Source organism: Numenius arquata, chromosome 11 (assembly GCF_964106895.1).
Source record: "Numenius arquata chromosome 11, bNumArq3.hap1.1, whole genome shotgun sequence".
Classification (NCBI taxonomy): domain Eukaryota; kingdom Metazoa; phylum Chordata; class Aves; order Charadriiformes; family Scolopacidae; genus Numenius; species Numenius arquata.
This window is the reverse complement of record NC_133586.1, coordinates 39,271,684-39,285,937: the sequence shown is the minus strand read 5'-3', so window position 1 is coordinate 39,285,937 and position 14,254 is coordinate 39,271,684. Positions and strand designations below refer to the sequence as shown.

Here is a 14,254-nt window from a genome sequence, read left to right as displayed (position 1 = left end):
TCCCACCAGCTCTCCTTTTCCGAATCAGGCGGATGCTGCCGCTGAGCACTGGAAAGCGTCACCCCAATGGAAGGGTTCAGTGTCCCCCAACATGGGGACAGGGCTGATGGCAGGCACAGCCCGGCTTGTACCCTACCCACAGACAGGTTTTAATACAAGGGCTCAGCTCAAGGCACCCTGCTCCTGGGGTACGGATGGCTGCAGGGACTGGGTGGGCTTCCTTGGGGCATCCTTGTGGGTGACACCCACGATGCCCTAGCGTCCCCAAAGCTGGCTGCTACAAAGGGACCATGGCTGGTGGCATGGGGACAGCTGTGGGGTGATGACAACAGCGAGGACAGGGGGTCCTTGATGCTCCTCGGGGTCACCCACCGCCTCGCTCCCCTTGCAGCCGGGGTGGGAGGTTTGAATTCGCCCCCCTCACCCGCTGGGGTTCCTGCACTTTGAAATGCAAACCTGCCTTTCAATGCAAATGCTGCGAGAGAGGTTGGGCCCAATAAAAGCCCGTGGGCAGGGAGGTGCCTGGCCCCGGGACACAGCTCCCCAAGGCGCCCAGGTGAGTGGCGGCGAAGGAGGGGCGGCCGCTTCCCCGCCAAACCCGACCCGGCCCGCAGCCGGCGGCACGGCGGCACAGCATGTGCGCGGGGCCGGCCGGGGAAGATGTATGTAGGTTATCTTTTGGATAAGGACACCAACATGTATCCCAGCCCCGTCCGGCATCCCAGCCTCAACCTCAATCCCCAGAATTATGTGCCGGCGCCCCCCCAGTACTCGGACTTTGCCAGCTACCATCATGTGCCGGGGATCAACAACGACCCGCACCACGGGCAACCGGCGGCCGCCTGGGGCTCGCCCTACACCCCTGCCAAGGAGGACTGGCATGCCTATGGGACCGCTGCTACGCCTTCCACCGCCAGCCCGGGGCAGTTTGGATTCAGCCCCCCAGATTTTAACCCCATCCAGCCCCCGAGCTCTGGACTCCTGCCTCCACCCATCAGCAGCTCGGTCCCCCAGCTCTCCCCTAACGCCCAGAGACGCACCCCGTACGAATGGATGAGGCGCAGCATTCCCAGCACCAGCAACAGCGGTAAGGAAAATCCCCAGCCCTGCACCTCCTGCACCTTCCTTGGTGCAGAGGATCCCTGGGCTTGAAGTCCTGTGGGTCCGGATCCTGCTCCACGACTCTCCCTGCATGGGGACTGCCGGGAGGGACAGCATGTTTGGCCTGGTCCCCAAAGATCTGGGGGACCCCATTGCCGAGGTGTTGGGGGCTGAGGACGGGCAGGGAGGATGCCGTCCTTCCGCGTTGCTGGCAGCGGGGGTTATATGGTTGGAAAGTCCTTTTTCCCAGCTGGTCTCTGCCCCTGCACCCCTGCCCTCGCCTGCTGCCATGGGGCAGGATGGGCAAAGCCATAGCCCCCCCGCGATACCAGGGCCCTGCCAGCCCTGAGGGGGTGTTGTTTGGGTTGTCTCGTGCGTATACGGGGGAGCGTGCAGGGCTGCAGCTGTGAGCCGGTGTGCAGTGGTGTGTGAGAGCCTGTGTATGGGGATGTGCATATATGTGTGCTGCATGCACGCGTAGGGTGTGTGTACATGTGCAGGGAAGGTACTGTATGTATACCTGTGGAGGGAAGGTGCTGCATGTGCTGTATGTAAGGTGTAATCAGTGTGTGCGAGGAGCTATAGGCTCTGTGTGCATGTGCAAGGTGGTGCCATAAGCAGTACGTGCGTATGGGGCTTGTCGTATGGAGGGTGCTAGTGAGCGTGTACGGGGGATGCTACACGCTCAGCGTGTGCGTGCAAGGAGCTGTGTGGTGAGGACAGTGCCATGTGTGATGCGTGTGCAAGGTGCAGTGTGTGTGCACACATGGTGTGTGTGCAAAGCGCGGTGCACTGGGGACGGTGCCACGTGGAGGGTGCACAGGGTTGCTCCTGATGTGACATGCTGCGTGTGCATGTGCACAGACATGTGCCCCCGCTCCTGTGCCTCTCCCTGGCCTGCGCTGTCCCCAGGGTCCTGTCGCCATGTCCCCAAGGTCCTGTTCCCCTGTCTCTGGGGTTCTGTCCCCGCTGAACTCCTGACCTGAAGATGGTGGTGGTGGGGAAGTGTCTGGGTGACCCCAGCCCCCTGCCCGCGCTGGGTGGGTGGGGGGGGTCCTGCTGCCCACTTCAAAGGCGGTGGGCAGATCCCCCCTTGGGGCCAGCCCAAATTGACAAGGGCTTGGCTTTGTCATGGAGATGGTGGCCGGCTCCTTTGGCAGTGAGGTGAGGTGCGGGGCCCTTTGTCCTGTCCTGCCCCGTCCCTTTCATCTTCCCCTCCAGGCTGCGATCGCTGCCAGTCCAGCCTGGACCCGTCCTGCCCACAGGGGGACCCTCTGCCCACCGGGCTTGCCCAGACCCATCACCCCTCTCCCTCTCCCGGGCTAGCTGTGAGCTCTGCAGAGCACTGCCGGGGCCCAACTCACTACAGGAGTGGTCTGTGCATCTCCTGGGGGTGAGTTTGCTTTCAGTGGCTCCATATCCCCAGCATCAGGGCCAGGGCTCACTCTTTGTAAAGCGTCTCCAGTTTTAGGCTTGTTTCTGGCACCCCGCTGTCTCCTCGTGGGGCTGGCCAAGACCCTTGTGCAAGGGGCTTGTGCTGAGGTGCTGGGGTCTTCCAGCATGGAAAATAGCTTCTCATGTTTGCTGGGTCCACATGGTGGGGATGGGGATGGGGATAGGGCTGTCCCAGCAGGACCAGTGGCTGCAGTGGAGCAGGCAGAACATCCCGATAAATGGAAAAAACCAGCCCCGGTCTGGAGAGCAGAGGGGAGAGGCAGGCTGGTATTTCCTGGCCCATTTTAAGCACTGAATATACCTATTTAGGAAAAATGCCTCCCCCTATACCCAGTGATGGAGACCCACAGGCGTGCTAGGGCTAAGGGCTTCCCTCTGCCCCCGGGAGGAAGGGGGGGCTGTGATCCTGCAGCCCCCCCCCTCCCCCCCCCATGCAGCTGGGACCCCGCCACTTCTGCAAGTTTCATAGGTCTCGGTTTCTTCTGAGGAGAGAGGTGGGAGGGAAAATTAATGAGGGGAGAAAGACATCAGCACAGCTCTCCTCTGGATCAAAATGGTTTTACACCCAGCAGTGGGGCCGAGATAAAACAGGGGCTTGAAAGTGCCTCTGATTGAGTTAGACGACAATTGAGTTGATTGAATTCTGGAAAAATATCATTAGTTGCTTAGTTTGTATCTCTTAGATTAAATACATACAAAGGGAGAAATAAGTCAGCCTTGTTCCCCTCGCACGCAGAGGAGGAGCTGCCCCAGCCCAGCCCCAGCAAAGCGGGGATGGGTGCTGGGGTGAAAGCCGTCCTTTTTTGTGGTGGTTTCCCAGGATGGATGACCAGCGAGGTCCCTTTTTAAGGCATTTGCAGATGAAGGACCTGTCCTTGTGTCTCTGCCGGGTCTGAGCCCAGGGCTGCTGGTGCCAAGCAGCTGCAGGATTCAGCCGCGGTGGGACCATGTGCTGCGAGATGGTGGGATGCAAGTCGTGTTTTCCAGGGCTACCCTTTAAATAAATTGAAAAAAAAGAGCCTTTCTCCATTAAGTTTGAAAGACAGCAGAGCAAAGATGGGTTTAACATAGATAAGGATGAAATTCTTAGATGAATCGTTTTATTGAAATCAATAAACTGGACTTTAATCAGTCTGGATTGATTAACTACCCATCTCACCGCAGTGGGAATGGGAAATGAATGCGTGGACTTTTTTGCTATAAATATAAACAGTTTCATTGCGAGCGCTATAAATCATAATGCTTCAGAGGGTTGTAAATTAAGGTTCCCTCTCTGTCTTGCCTTGTATAAACAGCTCTTGACCACAGTTTGAAAGCTTTGGGGAAAGAGCCGTGCGGTGGTAAGAGAAAATGTTACGTGGGGAATATGAGTGTGTTGGGGGCTTCCGCAAATGCGATCCAGAACCTGAGAAAAATCAATGAGAAATCTCCCAGTGGCCCACTGCAGAGACAGGATGTACACAGGGATGATTTTATATACCTGTTTCTAAATATGAGCGTGCTTCACCCGGCTGAGCCAAGATAACCCGGCAGCAGAAGGGATTGCATCGCCAGAGGGCTGGGCACTGGAAATCAGGAGTTAAAGGGAACCAAGCTGGAAGATGTCCCCAGGCCTCATTTCTCTCTCCGATGTCACCTCTTTTTCTGCTCATAAAATCTTCACGAGCAGCGTGTCAGAGCCTCATGCTTCCTCCTTTTTCACAATTATTTGCAAACTTCCCTGTGAATTGCACCCCGGCTCTATAAAAAGCCCAGGAAGGCGGCTGGAAACCGTGGCTGGCTGAACTTTGAAATTCACCCTCTGCTCGTTAGCTATGCAAATCCTCAGATACTGCCTCAGGTCTGGCTTTTAGGTCACTAATCGAGCCGGGGCCGAGCCCTAAATATTGCAAGTGAAAGTGCAATTGGGGCATCACTTGGGGAGGGGAACGGGCTCGGGACTTCACATGGTATCAGCGCCCATGGTGCCCAGGTAGGTTTTGGGGTGATGGAGAGGAAACAGTGATGCTCCAAGCATGGGGGAGCAGTGGTTTGCTGGGTCTGCAGTTTTCCGTCTCAGCTTTCACTATTTCCAGCTCAGTTTTCCAGTTCTATTATGCTCAGCCCTAGTGAGGTGCATAAAAGCTGGAGGAAGGAGTAAAAACCCCATTAATGAGACAGAGATATGTTTTCTACGGACAGGTGGGGTTCATGCTGTGCACGGAACATTTTGGGGTGATGGTGGTGGCTGGAGGATGGTGTGTTTCCTAGTCAGTCCCCTCTACAGGAGATGGTCGCTCCCCGTGAAACCCTTTGGTTCCCCAGGTCCCTCAGTGTGTGCGTGCATCGGGTCCCATCGGTCTTCTCCCCTTGAATTATTAACCCACAACCTGCTCCTGGCCCCAGCTGGGATTTGTTGACCGCTTAGCCTGCTGGCCAAGGTACAGGCCTTCCAAACTTTCCTAGAATTGACTTTCCTTGAACAAAAAGAGCTTCCCTGGAGCACTGGCGGTACCTACGTGATGGGCTTGGCTGGCTAATACCCCGGGATTAGCAGAGGGACACTTTAAACCTCTGGCCAATGGAAGATGTTTCCTAGGGGGGACCCTTCAAGGACACCCACTCCAGCGTTGTTAGCTTTGAGATCGCCTGGATAAGGGGCTGCATCCTTCCCCTGTTCTGCGCCATGGTAAGGATGGGCTGAGTCCTCTGGGGCTGTGAAGGGGGAGAGGAGTCCCAGTGCCCAGCTGGGGCCACCACCACCGCGCTGTCCTCCTCCTCCTGCCGCAGCCGGGCCAAATCCAGCCAGAAGATGATCCAGATGAGCTCAGTGCCATGGGGCTGGCATGAAGGCGATGCTCTGAAATGGGTTGTTTCCAGCCCGTATGCACTGGCCAGCCCACGTGCTGGCCCAGCACTCCTCACCCTCCTGCACTGGTGAGGTCCTTGACCCAGCATGGGAGCCCAGCTGGTGGTGCTCCGCTCAGGAGCAACTGAAGGAATCTGCCAGTTGCCAAAATAAAGGGCTGGATCATTGCAGGGCTGGGAAATTATTGCCCCAACGCCCAGCCTCAGGCTGCTGCCCCCAGGATTGAAGCATCTCCTGTCGTTTTGCTCCGTGTCCGAGAACATGGGGTTGTGATGGGGAACCACCACCTCGCTGCAGCCACCAGCGACCTGCTCCTCATCCCCTCGGCGTTTGCACCTTCTGGGAGGAAGATGAGGCTTGCAGGAGGGGTGCCGTCACCCTGTGTGTGGGTGTGGGTGCAGACCTGTCCCTGTCCTGCTGTGCTGGCAGCGTGGAGCCCAGCCAGGGCCAGCCTGTGCTCCTGTGCACCGGTCTGCGCTCTCCGGATCCAGCTCTTCCCAGGGTGTTCCTGCCCCTTCCCGGCAGCTGGGCTGCCCTGTGTGGCCATGCCATGTGCTGAGCCCCGGTCTCTGCCTCCCGGCTCTGCCAATCCCGTAACCCCCAGGCAAGTAACCCCCAGCCACACATTTACTTATAGCAAAGATTTTTTTGGAAACACAGAGCTGGATCCTCTGTGTGCAGGAGACTAGAAAAGCTATCAAGGGCAAGTGGTGTGGTTTTTTAAGTGAAACGTTTCCAGTGCACAATGTATCAAGCCAAATTGGGTTTTATTGCTAGTGGGGTGACCATGGGAGCATTGCTGTTTGCTCTGAAGTCTTTGGCACCGGGAAGAAATCCCCAGGTTGCGTCAGGTCAGGTGAACAGCCATCCAAGGAGCTTCCCTGGGGGCAGGAGTCCTTCAGAGTCCTTCCTTCACCCCAGCAGCTCTGAAATGCCCATTTTTATGACCTGGAGCAGAGCTGGGGGAGCCTTGGCAGGGTCCCTCAGGTGAGGATTCATCCAGCATCCCCTCCTTCCTCAGCACAGAGACATTAAATATGTATCTGCAGGGTTGGTTCCTCTCACACAGTTTTTACACCTGGCATTTGTCTAAATCCAACACCCTTTGGCAGAGGAATGATCTCAGGCAGGGATCTTGAGAAGGATTGCCCTCTGGAGGGGTTTGTTTCTCACTGGCGGTGATGAAGCAAGCCCCATGGCTCCGGTCCTTTGCCCCACATCGGTCATCCCATCCATCACTCCTCTGCTTCCTGCGGCAGAGGAAAAATAGCTGACAATATTGAAGCATGCACGGGAAGGGGAAGGCTTGTGAAAACCCTGACCTGCTGGTTCTCAGCACTCGAGGAGGGTGGGGGGTTCGGGTTTACCCCCCCCTCCCTGGACACAGAGGAACTTGTGTGCTTTGGGGTGGCTGATGGAGCTGGAGGAGAAAGGCGGGGAGCAAGCAAGTGTGGGTTGGGGGGCGGGGGGGCAGGCAGAGGGAGGGCACCGGGGGCTCAGCCCCTGCCGCTGTCGGTGCAGACTTTGGGGGTCCCATTTCCAGTAGGTTTAGGGCCAGTGGAATGAGCTGGGCTGCCTTTCCCCAGTGCCAGCATCACCGCTGCGCAGCGTGGCTGCCATCGCCTCTGCTCGGCAGAGGGAGCATGGACCCCTCTGCACAGCAGCAGCTGGAGCACATCTGGCTGCCAGATGGGGGTGACTCCAGCCAGCCTGGAGGCTCCTGAGCGCTAGAAGCTGAGCCCAATCCTTTCCCAGGCCTGGGGTCTCTGTCACAGGGCATCGCTCTGCTGGCTGCCCCCTCTTTTCAGTGGGAGGAGGATCTACCCCCATGGAGCTGCAGAAGAACCTGGGGAATGCCCAGGGAGTCCCTTCAGCAATCAGAGCCCACAGCACTGACCCTGGGATTCTGCTCTTGTTTGAAAGTGCTTCTGTGCCTCAGTTTCTCCATCTATAGCTTAAGCTATGCCGGGGGTGGGGAGAGGTTTTCCTTGATGCTTTCCCTGAGGAGGAATGGCAAATCCTGATGGAGCACTGATTCTCCTGGAACGAGAGGATTTTATCTCCTGTGCAAGTAGATGCTGCTCATTCAGAATAAAGTAGCTTTATCATGGAGAGAAAGCACCCACCCGGGGAGGGAACAGCCTTGCACCTCATCTTGCTACACCTTGACTCCAGTGTGGACAAGTCCTTTCCCTGGCGCTCACTGGTGTTGGGACTTTCCCACCTGATGTGTTCCAGCACTAAAATATTGTAGTGCTATCAGATGGTGTGGAAACGCACCCAGTACAGACAGGCAGACGGGCAGATGATGACTGTACAGATGGAGCCAGGGCATGGCCAGAGCATCGCCAGGAAGGTGACACCCCACAGGGCTGCTCCAGGAGCACGTTGCCCAGGTTTTCCGTGCCTGTCATTCGAGGAGCCGCCGTGCAGTGGGGCGTGCGGAGCCGCCGAGCAAACGTGGGGCTGGCCAGCCTGGCAGCAACGCCACCGTCCCCACGCCAGCACCTCCTGGGCACAGCAAAGTGCAAGGCACCCATGTCCCCAGGGACCCCTGAGGTGGCTCTCATCTCGGTGGCTTGGAGCTGCCCTGATCGGAGCCCTGATGGCTGCGTGGCTGCTTCCCACAGAGCCAGGGTTTGCAGCTGCTGTAATTTGGAGCTGCTGTGACCTGTGAAATAGAGACCTTTAGGAAACCGTGCAAGTTATGGTCCTCACTGCAGACTGCCCTGCTACTCCTGCCACAGGTGGGAGGGCTGTGTGTCCCGTGGGTGAGGATGCTCTGTTCGGAGCTGGCCTCAGCCCCTTTTAGCCATGCTGGGCGCACTGGGCTGGCTACATTGTTCTGTAGGGTTGGGGAAAAGACAGGCTCCAAAAAAACATGCCAGCTCTTGCTCTTTCACTACTTTCTGCCTCCTCCCAGGGTGCTGCTGCCACCCTGCAGTCTCTCTCCTCCCTGGTTTGAACCAGCCTCTTCCCAGCTGTTCTTAGGGCTGCTCAACAAGAGCCCCCGAATGCCCCATATTACCTCTCTGTTAGGGTATTTGGGGCACAGTTTCTTATTGCAAGCCATCCTTTGGGCAGGCCAGGGCTGGAGGGGCTTAATTACCTCCTCCCTGGCAGCCTCTGCCATGGCCATGAGCATATAGAGCCTGGGATGTTGGGCACAGGGATATGATTTGATTTCCCCTTCCCCTGCCAGGCTCCTGACCCAGGCCAGGGCAGGAGCTCCAGCATCCCCATCCCTGGGGGAGATCATCCCTGGGGAGCAGATCCAGGCTGGGGGTTGGGACCCCGTCCTCCCGCATGTGTGTGAGTGCATGTGCATGTACACTCAGGAGTGCGTCCTTTGGGGTTCACACAGCACATTAAAGCTATTCCCTTATCTAATCACAGCTCAGGTGAGTGCTATTAGGGTTATACATTAACAGTGGTAACGATATCCTCTCCCCACACAGCCATTGGCCCTGCCTTGATCCCAAAGCCAAAACCATTCCCACTGGCCCCGTGAATGGCTCCATTTGGCTGCCCGAGCAGTTTCTTTTCCTGGTCTTCTGGGGACAAGCAGAAGGGACTTTAAATACATAGCAGGGCTGGAAGGGCCTAGGAGGCATCACCAGCACCTCCTTTGCACTCTGTGCACCCCATCCCTGCTCCCTCCCGGCTGTGTGACAACTGGATCCACCTCCGATGGGCTTCACTGGAAATGCAGGAGTAGCTCCATCCCTCTTTTTGGCCCTTCCCTCCCCACTGCAGTGCCTGAGTTTCCCCATAGGTACGAGGGCTTCCCGTAAGAAGCTGGGCTGGTTTGTCCCAAATTTCCTCTTTCCTTTCACAGAGCCATAAAAAGTCTCCAGGAGAGAGTTAAGTGTAACCCAGCATTCATATTCAAGGCAGCTGAATTATTCATTGACAATAGTATTTCTTGCAACCCCCCCTTTTTTTTTTTCCCTGTGAATCACCCACAATACGTTCCTGGATTCAGCAGACGTCGCCGAAAACAGCAATTAGTCGAGATGAATAACTTTCCATCTCTGGCTTAGTCGCGAGCCCTCTGCTTTGGGTCTTTGCTGCCTGATATTGGGGAGCGAGAGACTGGTGCCCAGCTCACACTGCGATGGCTCACCAGCCTGGCCAGATATCTGCCAGGCCTGAGGCAAAGCAGAGGCTTCATCAAGGATGAACGGTGAAGAGGGAATAACAAAGAACAAGCTGTGATGGATCTATTTACAGCCGCAGCAGGAAATAATAATTCCTGCTGAAATTCATGGCATATGTGCTATTCACAAACCGCCTTAATTCTTTATTTCTTAATTTATTTTTTTACTTTATCTGTCAGTTCCTTTGCTTTCTGGCTGTTTTTTCTCCAAGCAGTGGTATTCAAATAGCAGTATTACAAATAAGATAATTTTTAAGTCATTATCTCTTCAGAAAGGTTTTTCCTTTCAAATAAAAAAAATACTAAAAAAAAAAGATAAATTTCTAGTAGAAAATAAAAAACTTGTAGGAGTCCCTGAGCCTAGAGCAGACAGAGGGATCCTGGTTTCTCACGGAGCTGCTAAACCCAGCATAAATCTCTGCCGGTGCCTCTGGTTTATTCTGTAACTTCCCGGGAATTGCTGTGTCCGCAAGTTCAGCACAGGTGCCTCCTGGGCTGGGATGCAGAAGACCTTCTCACACTGATGAACCCTTCCCCTGTGGGGCGGCAAGAGGAGGCAGTGAACCCCACAGGAAGGGCGGAGGAAACGAGGGGACAGTGTGGGGTCCTGCATGGACCGGGTGACCCCAGCATCTCTCCAGCCCAGCACTGTGCCGTGGTCGGATTTGTTTCAAGCCACCACAATATGTGCCCAAGAGGAGACAAACACCCAGCAATGCTGCTGTAGATCCCTCTCACAGTAAATCTCTGCGCTTCAGCCACGTGTCTGCAGACATCTCCATACACATCTTGTTCAATCAAACTACCTTTTTCACCCTGTTTTTACCTGCAGAGTCACCTTGTGTGGCCGGGGGCAGTTTGCTCTTGGCGACGGTGAAGGGGGATTACGTGCTCATTTCCAAACAACCCCGGGATGAGTTGGGCTCCCTGCTCTCTACAGTGGTGACTTAATTTCTCACATCCCTCAAATACGAGTTAGTGGCTAAAGCCCAGCCTTGGTGCTGGGAGATTTGGTTCCTACTCATTGCTGTGTTTCTACCCTCCTCCCTTTGGTACTGCTTGGGGACCGCGCTGGGACCCTCGGCCATCCTGGCCAGCCCCTGGCATCATCCCGCTCACGTTGTGCTGAGCCCATGCTGCACCTATTTCTAGGAGAAATGGCAGGAGGACACCAAGAGTGACATAGTCATGGAAATTGGGTGCTATCTTGAATTGCAGGGCTGCTGTTTTTGCTCTTGGGAGTGCTGGGGTCAAGTCCCAGCAGGGTGAGACACCTCCCATGCCCACCCCAGCTCCCACGTGCAGCCAGGGGTGCACTCACACGCCTACGCTTCCACACGTGGTTCAGTCGGTGACCAACTGCAGGAGCTAAACCTTCACCGGATTTTGCTTATTTAGTAAAAAATCAGCTGCCTTTTGGCACCCCATGGGATGCTGCAAGGGGAATGAACCCAGGGGAACCCCTTTCCCACTCGCAGTGTGCCGTGGCTGTGGGTTGTCCTGCCGCCGATGCTCTTTTACATTTATCTTTCAGTATCAGAGGTGGCTTAGGAAAGTCCCCATCTCCTTGCAATGGAGTTTGTTGAGAAACAGATTGCAGCCTGGGGCTTGGACCTTTGCTATGTGGAGATTCTCTGATGTCTGATTAGGGTTGAGTCCACTCTGGAGTCTTTGAAGCACATTTGCTTTGTGTCATCCAAACTCCTGCTTCCACTAGGATGGTAAGAATTTAATAGTATTGCTGAGATGCCTAGATATTGACCATATTTGGCCTAAACTAACAGATATGCCAAGGGAAACGAATGAGCAGGATGGCAGGCACACAAAGATCCCCTTTCCTGGGGGAAGGAGGATACAAGCCAGGTTAGTAGAGTTTCTGGGTCACTAGAATTCCCTCCCTGCTCATCTGCAGCACTGATGGCCAGGATCCTGTCCAGGCTGGTAGACCCAGGGCAGCCCCAGGGAAATCCATGGAGCTGTTTTGGGCTTGCTCCTGGCCATTCCCATGGCAGCATCGCTCTCAACAGCAGAAATTCAGAAGATGGGCAAACGTGTCTGCCAGGCAAACAAATGGCCAGGTTCCCAGTCGGAAGGACAGTGGTTGCTCAGCTGAAAGCACGTCTCCGTCCCTCCCGATGCCCTGAAACAGCATTTTGTTATTTCGGGTGGAGAAGCAAATATTCACAGCTGTGTTTATACCCTGCCTGTGGGCTCTCCTACAGAGGAAAGCACCAGGGACTTGTCAGCAAACTGCTGGTCATGGGCACCCTTCCTCGAAGTGCCACCCACACCCGCTGCAGCCCCCAGCCCAGGCAGAGTTCAAGCTGTGGCTCTTGCTCTGCAGCTCGCCCTGCATGTACGTGATTTAACCAAGGGGCTAACGGAGAAGACACCTGGGTTAGTTTTGACTGTATTGTTCTGCTAGAAAGCGGCAAGTGGGCAGAGGAGATGTGGGGCTCGATGGCCCCAAGCTCTGTCAGTATTTCAGGAGCCCCACGGCGAGATTTGGGCTGGCTGGCACAGTTGGCCCACAGCTCCAGTCCCTGGGAGTGCTTGTGCACCTTGTGGGCATTCTTCAGTGCCTCTTTAAAGACCTCACCAAGCGAATCAGCTGCTGCCCTTCGTCTGGTCTCAGTATCGGGAGGAGGAAAATAACCCTCTTGGTGGCAGAGAAACGCTGTCATTCCTGGGTTTTCCCTCTTTCCTCTGTTCTGACCCATGTGCCTTCAAGTGATGGCACGTTGGGTTTGGGCATCCTGGCAAAGAGATGGGCTTCCCCCATCCCTCCCAGGCTATATTTTTGCACGTAGTTTGTCCTCAGCCCACCGCAGGGCTTGCAGCTCTGCTCCTCTTGGGATGGTGTGTCATGGAACGTGGGATTTATGATCCATCTTCTCATGATGCCTCTAAATCCCACCTTCTCTTTCCACCAAGGAATTTCTCCAATGCCCAGGTGCTTTCCAACATGGAGAAATACCCTGGTGCTACCCAAGATGGACGTTAAATCCAGTAGGACCCTCACAACTTGCTATTCCGCTGGTCCCCAGGGCATTGCCACGTTTCTCCTGAGCTCTCCACGGGTGGTTGTGTAGCTCCTCCATGTCCTCGGTGATGATCCTACCCCTCTCTTCCGTCCCCTCTTGGCTCACCCCCGCTCTCATCTCTCTTCCAGGCAAGACCAGGACGAAAGACAAGTACCGGGTGGTGTACACAGACCACCAGCGCCTGGAGCTGGAGAAGGAGTTTCACTACAGCCGCTACATCACCATCCGCCGCAAGGCCGAGCTGGCTGCTGCCCTTGGGCTCACCGAACGGCAGGTCAGTTCCACAGTCTCCCAGGAAAACCCACGTTCTGGGTGGAGATGGGGCTGGGGAGGGGAAGGGCTGCAGCTCAAGCAGGCAGTGGCGGTCCCACCTTGCTCTGCATCTCCCCTTTCTCTTCCAAACTTGATGATGCCCCAGGGGGACCCTTGACGGTTGTCATCTTTGGCTGCATCTGTCCCCATCTCTGCATTGCTGTCTTTGTCTTTCTGCAGGTGAAAATCTGGTTTCAAAATCGGAGGGCAAAGGAGAGGAAGGTGAACAAAAAGAAGATGCAGCAGCAAAGCCAGCCCACCAGCACCACCACACCAACCCCACCAGCCGTCGGCACGCCAGGACCCATTGGAGGCCTCTGCAGCAGCAGCGCCCCGAATCTTGTCTCCTCATCTCCGTTGACTATCAAGGAGGAATTCATGCCTTAACCCCCTTCACCAGCTATAGACACCAAGAGATAAGCACTATGTAGCAGAGCCCAGCCGGTCCGTGTGCTCTGAAGAGCGACAGCCCCTTCCCAAAGACACGATGGTCCCTGGCTGAACCAATGGGGTGGCCAGCAAGGCTGGGCAAGGTGGTGCTGGGACCTTTCCAAGGGGCTGGTGGGCTCTCTCCTACATAAAAACCATAGGTTAGGTAGCATTGCTCTCCTGTAGGAAACATGCACCAGTCTGGTCTCCAGTGTTTGCAACCCAAAGCAAGGTCCTAATGTCAGCAAAAGGAAGGTGGTGGTGGTGGAGGATGGCTTTCCTATGCTGCTTCAGGTGGAGCTGGTGGGATGCTTCTTTCAGTCCTCCTGGTACTCCAGCTGCCCGGTGCTTTTGTGGCCCCACATGGCAGCTCACATGGCCTTTCCCAGCGCCATTTCTCTGAGTTCCAGAAAGGTGGAGCAGCAGACGTGACCCCACCTGCCTGCAGAGCACCCAACTGAGCCCTCACATTGCACCCAACATCGCAATGCATCGCGTTCCTCGCAGAACCATTCCTCCCTGACTGCCTCCAGCCTTGCACTGCTCCCAGCCCTTCATGGCCCAGAAAACAAGGTGCCCAGGGATGCGGCTTTTACAAGTTCCTGCCATCCCACTGCACCCATCGCCCTACTCCATCTCTCACAGGGCTTGGGTCTCCCTCCAGCAGGGACCACTGGCACCTTCCTTGGTCACCACTGCCAGCTGCGCTTGGTAGTGAAGACGACTGTTTGCATTGGCTCGGGACTTTGGCTCAGTTTTTGTGTATATAAGGCAGAACTGGTTTTCCTTTTTATTTTTTAGGCATCGGTGAAAATAAAAGCGAGCAGGAATCCCGTGGGCCACGGGTTTGTTGCTGTCTCCGCAGCAGGGGAGGAGGGATGCCGGCTCTGGGGTCGCAGTGGTGAT

The 14,254-nt window shown here is 55.6% G+C and overlaps 1 protein-coding gene across 1 annotated transcript; it reads left to right on the top strand.

The window, feature by feature from the left end:
• The first annotated feature begins 660 nt into the window (after positions 1-660).
• CDX1 (caudal type homeobox 1) lies at positions 661-13,306 on the top strand. Its single transcript, XM_074156348.1, has 3 exons — positions 661-1,087; positions 12,736-12,881; positions 13,100-13,306. Exons 1-3 carry the CDS (start codon positions 661-663, stop codon positions 13,304-13,306), a joined length of 780 nt encoding a protein of 259 aa, XP_074012449.1.
• The last annotated feature ends 948 nt before the right edge of the window (positions 13,307-14,254 follow it).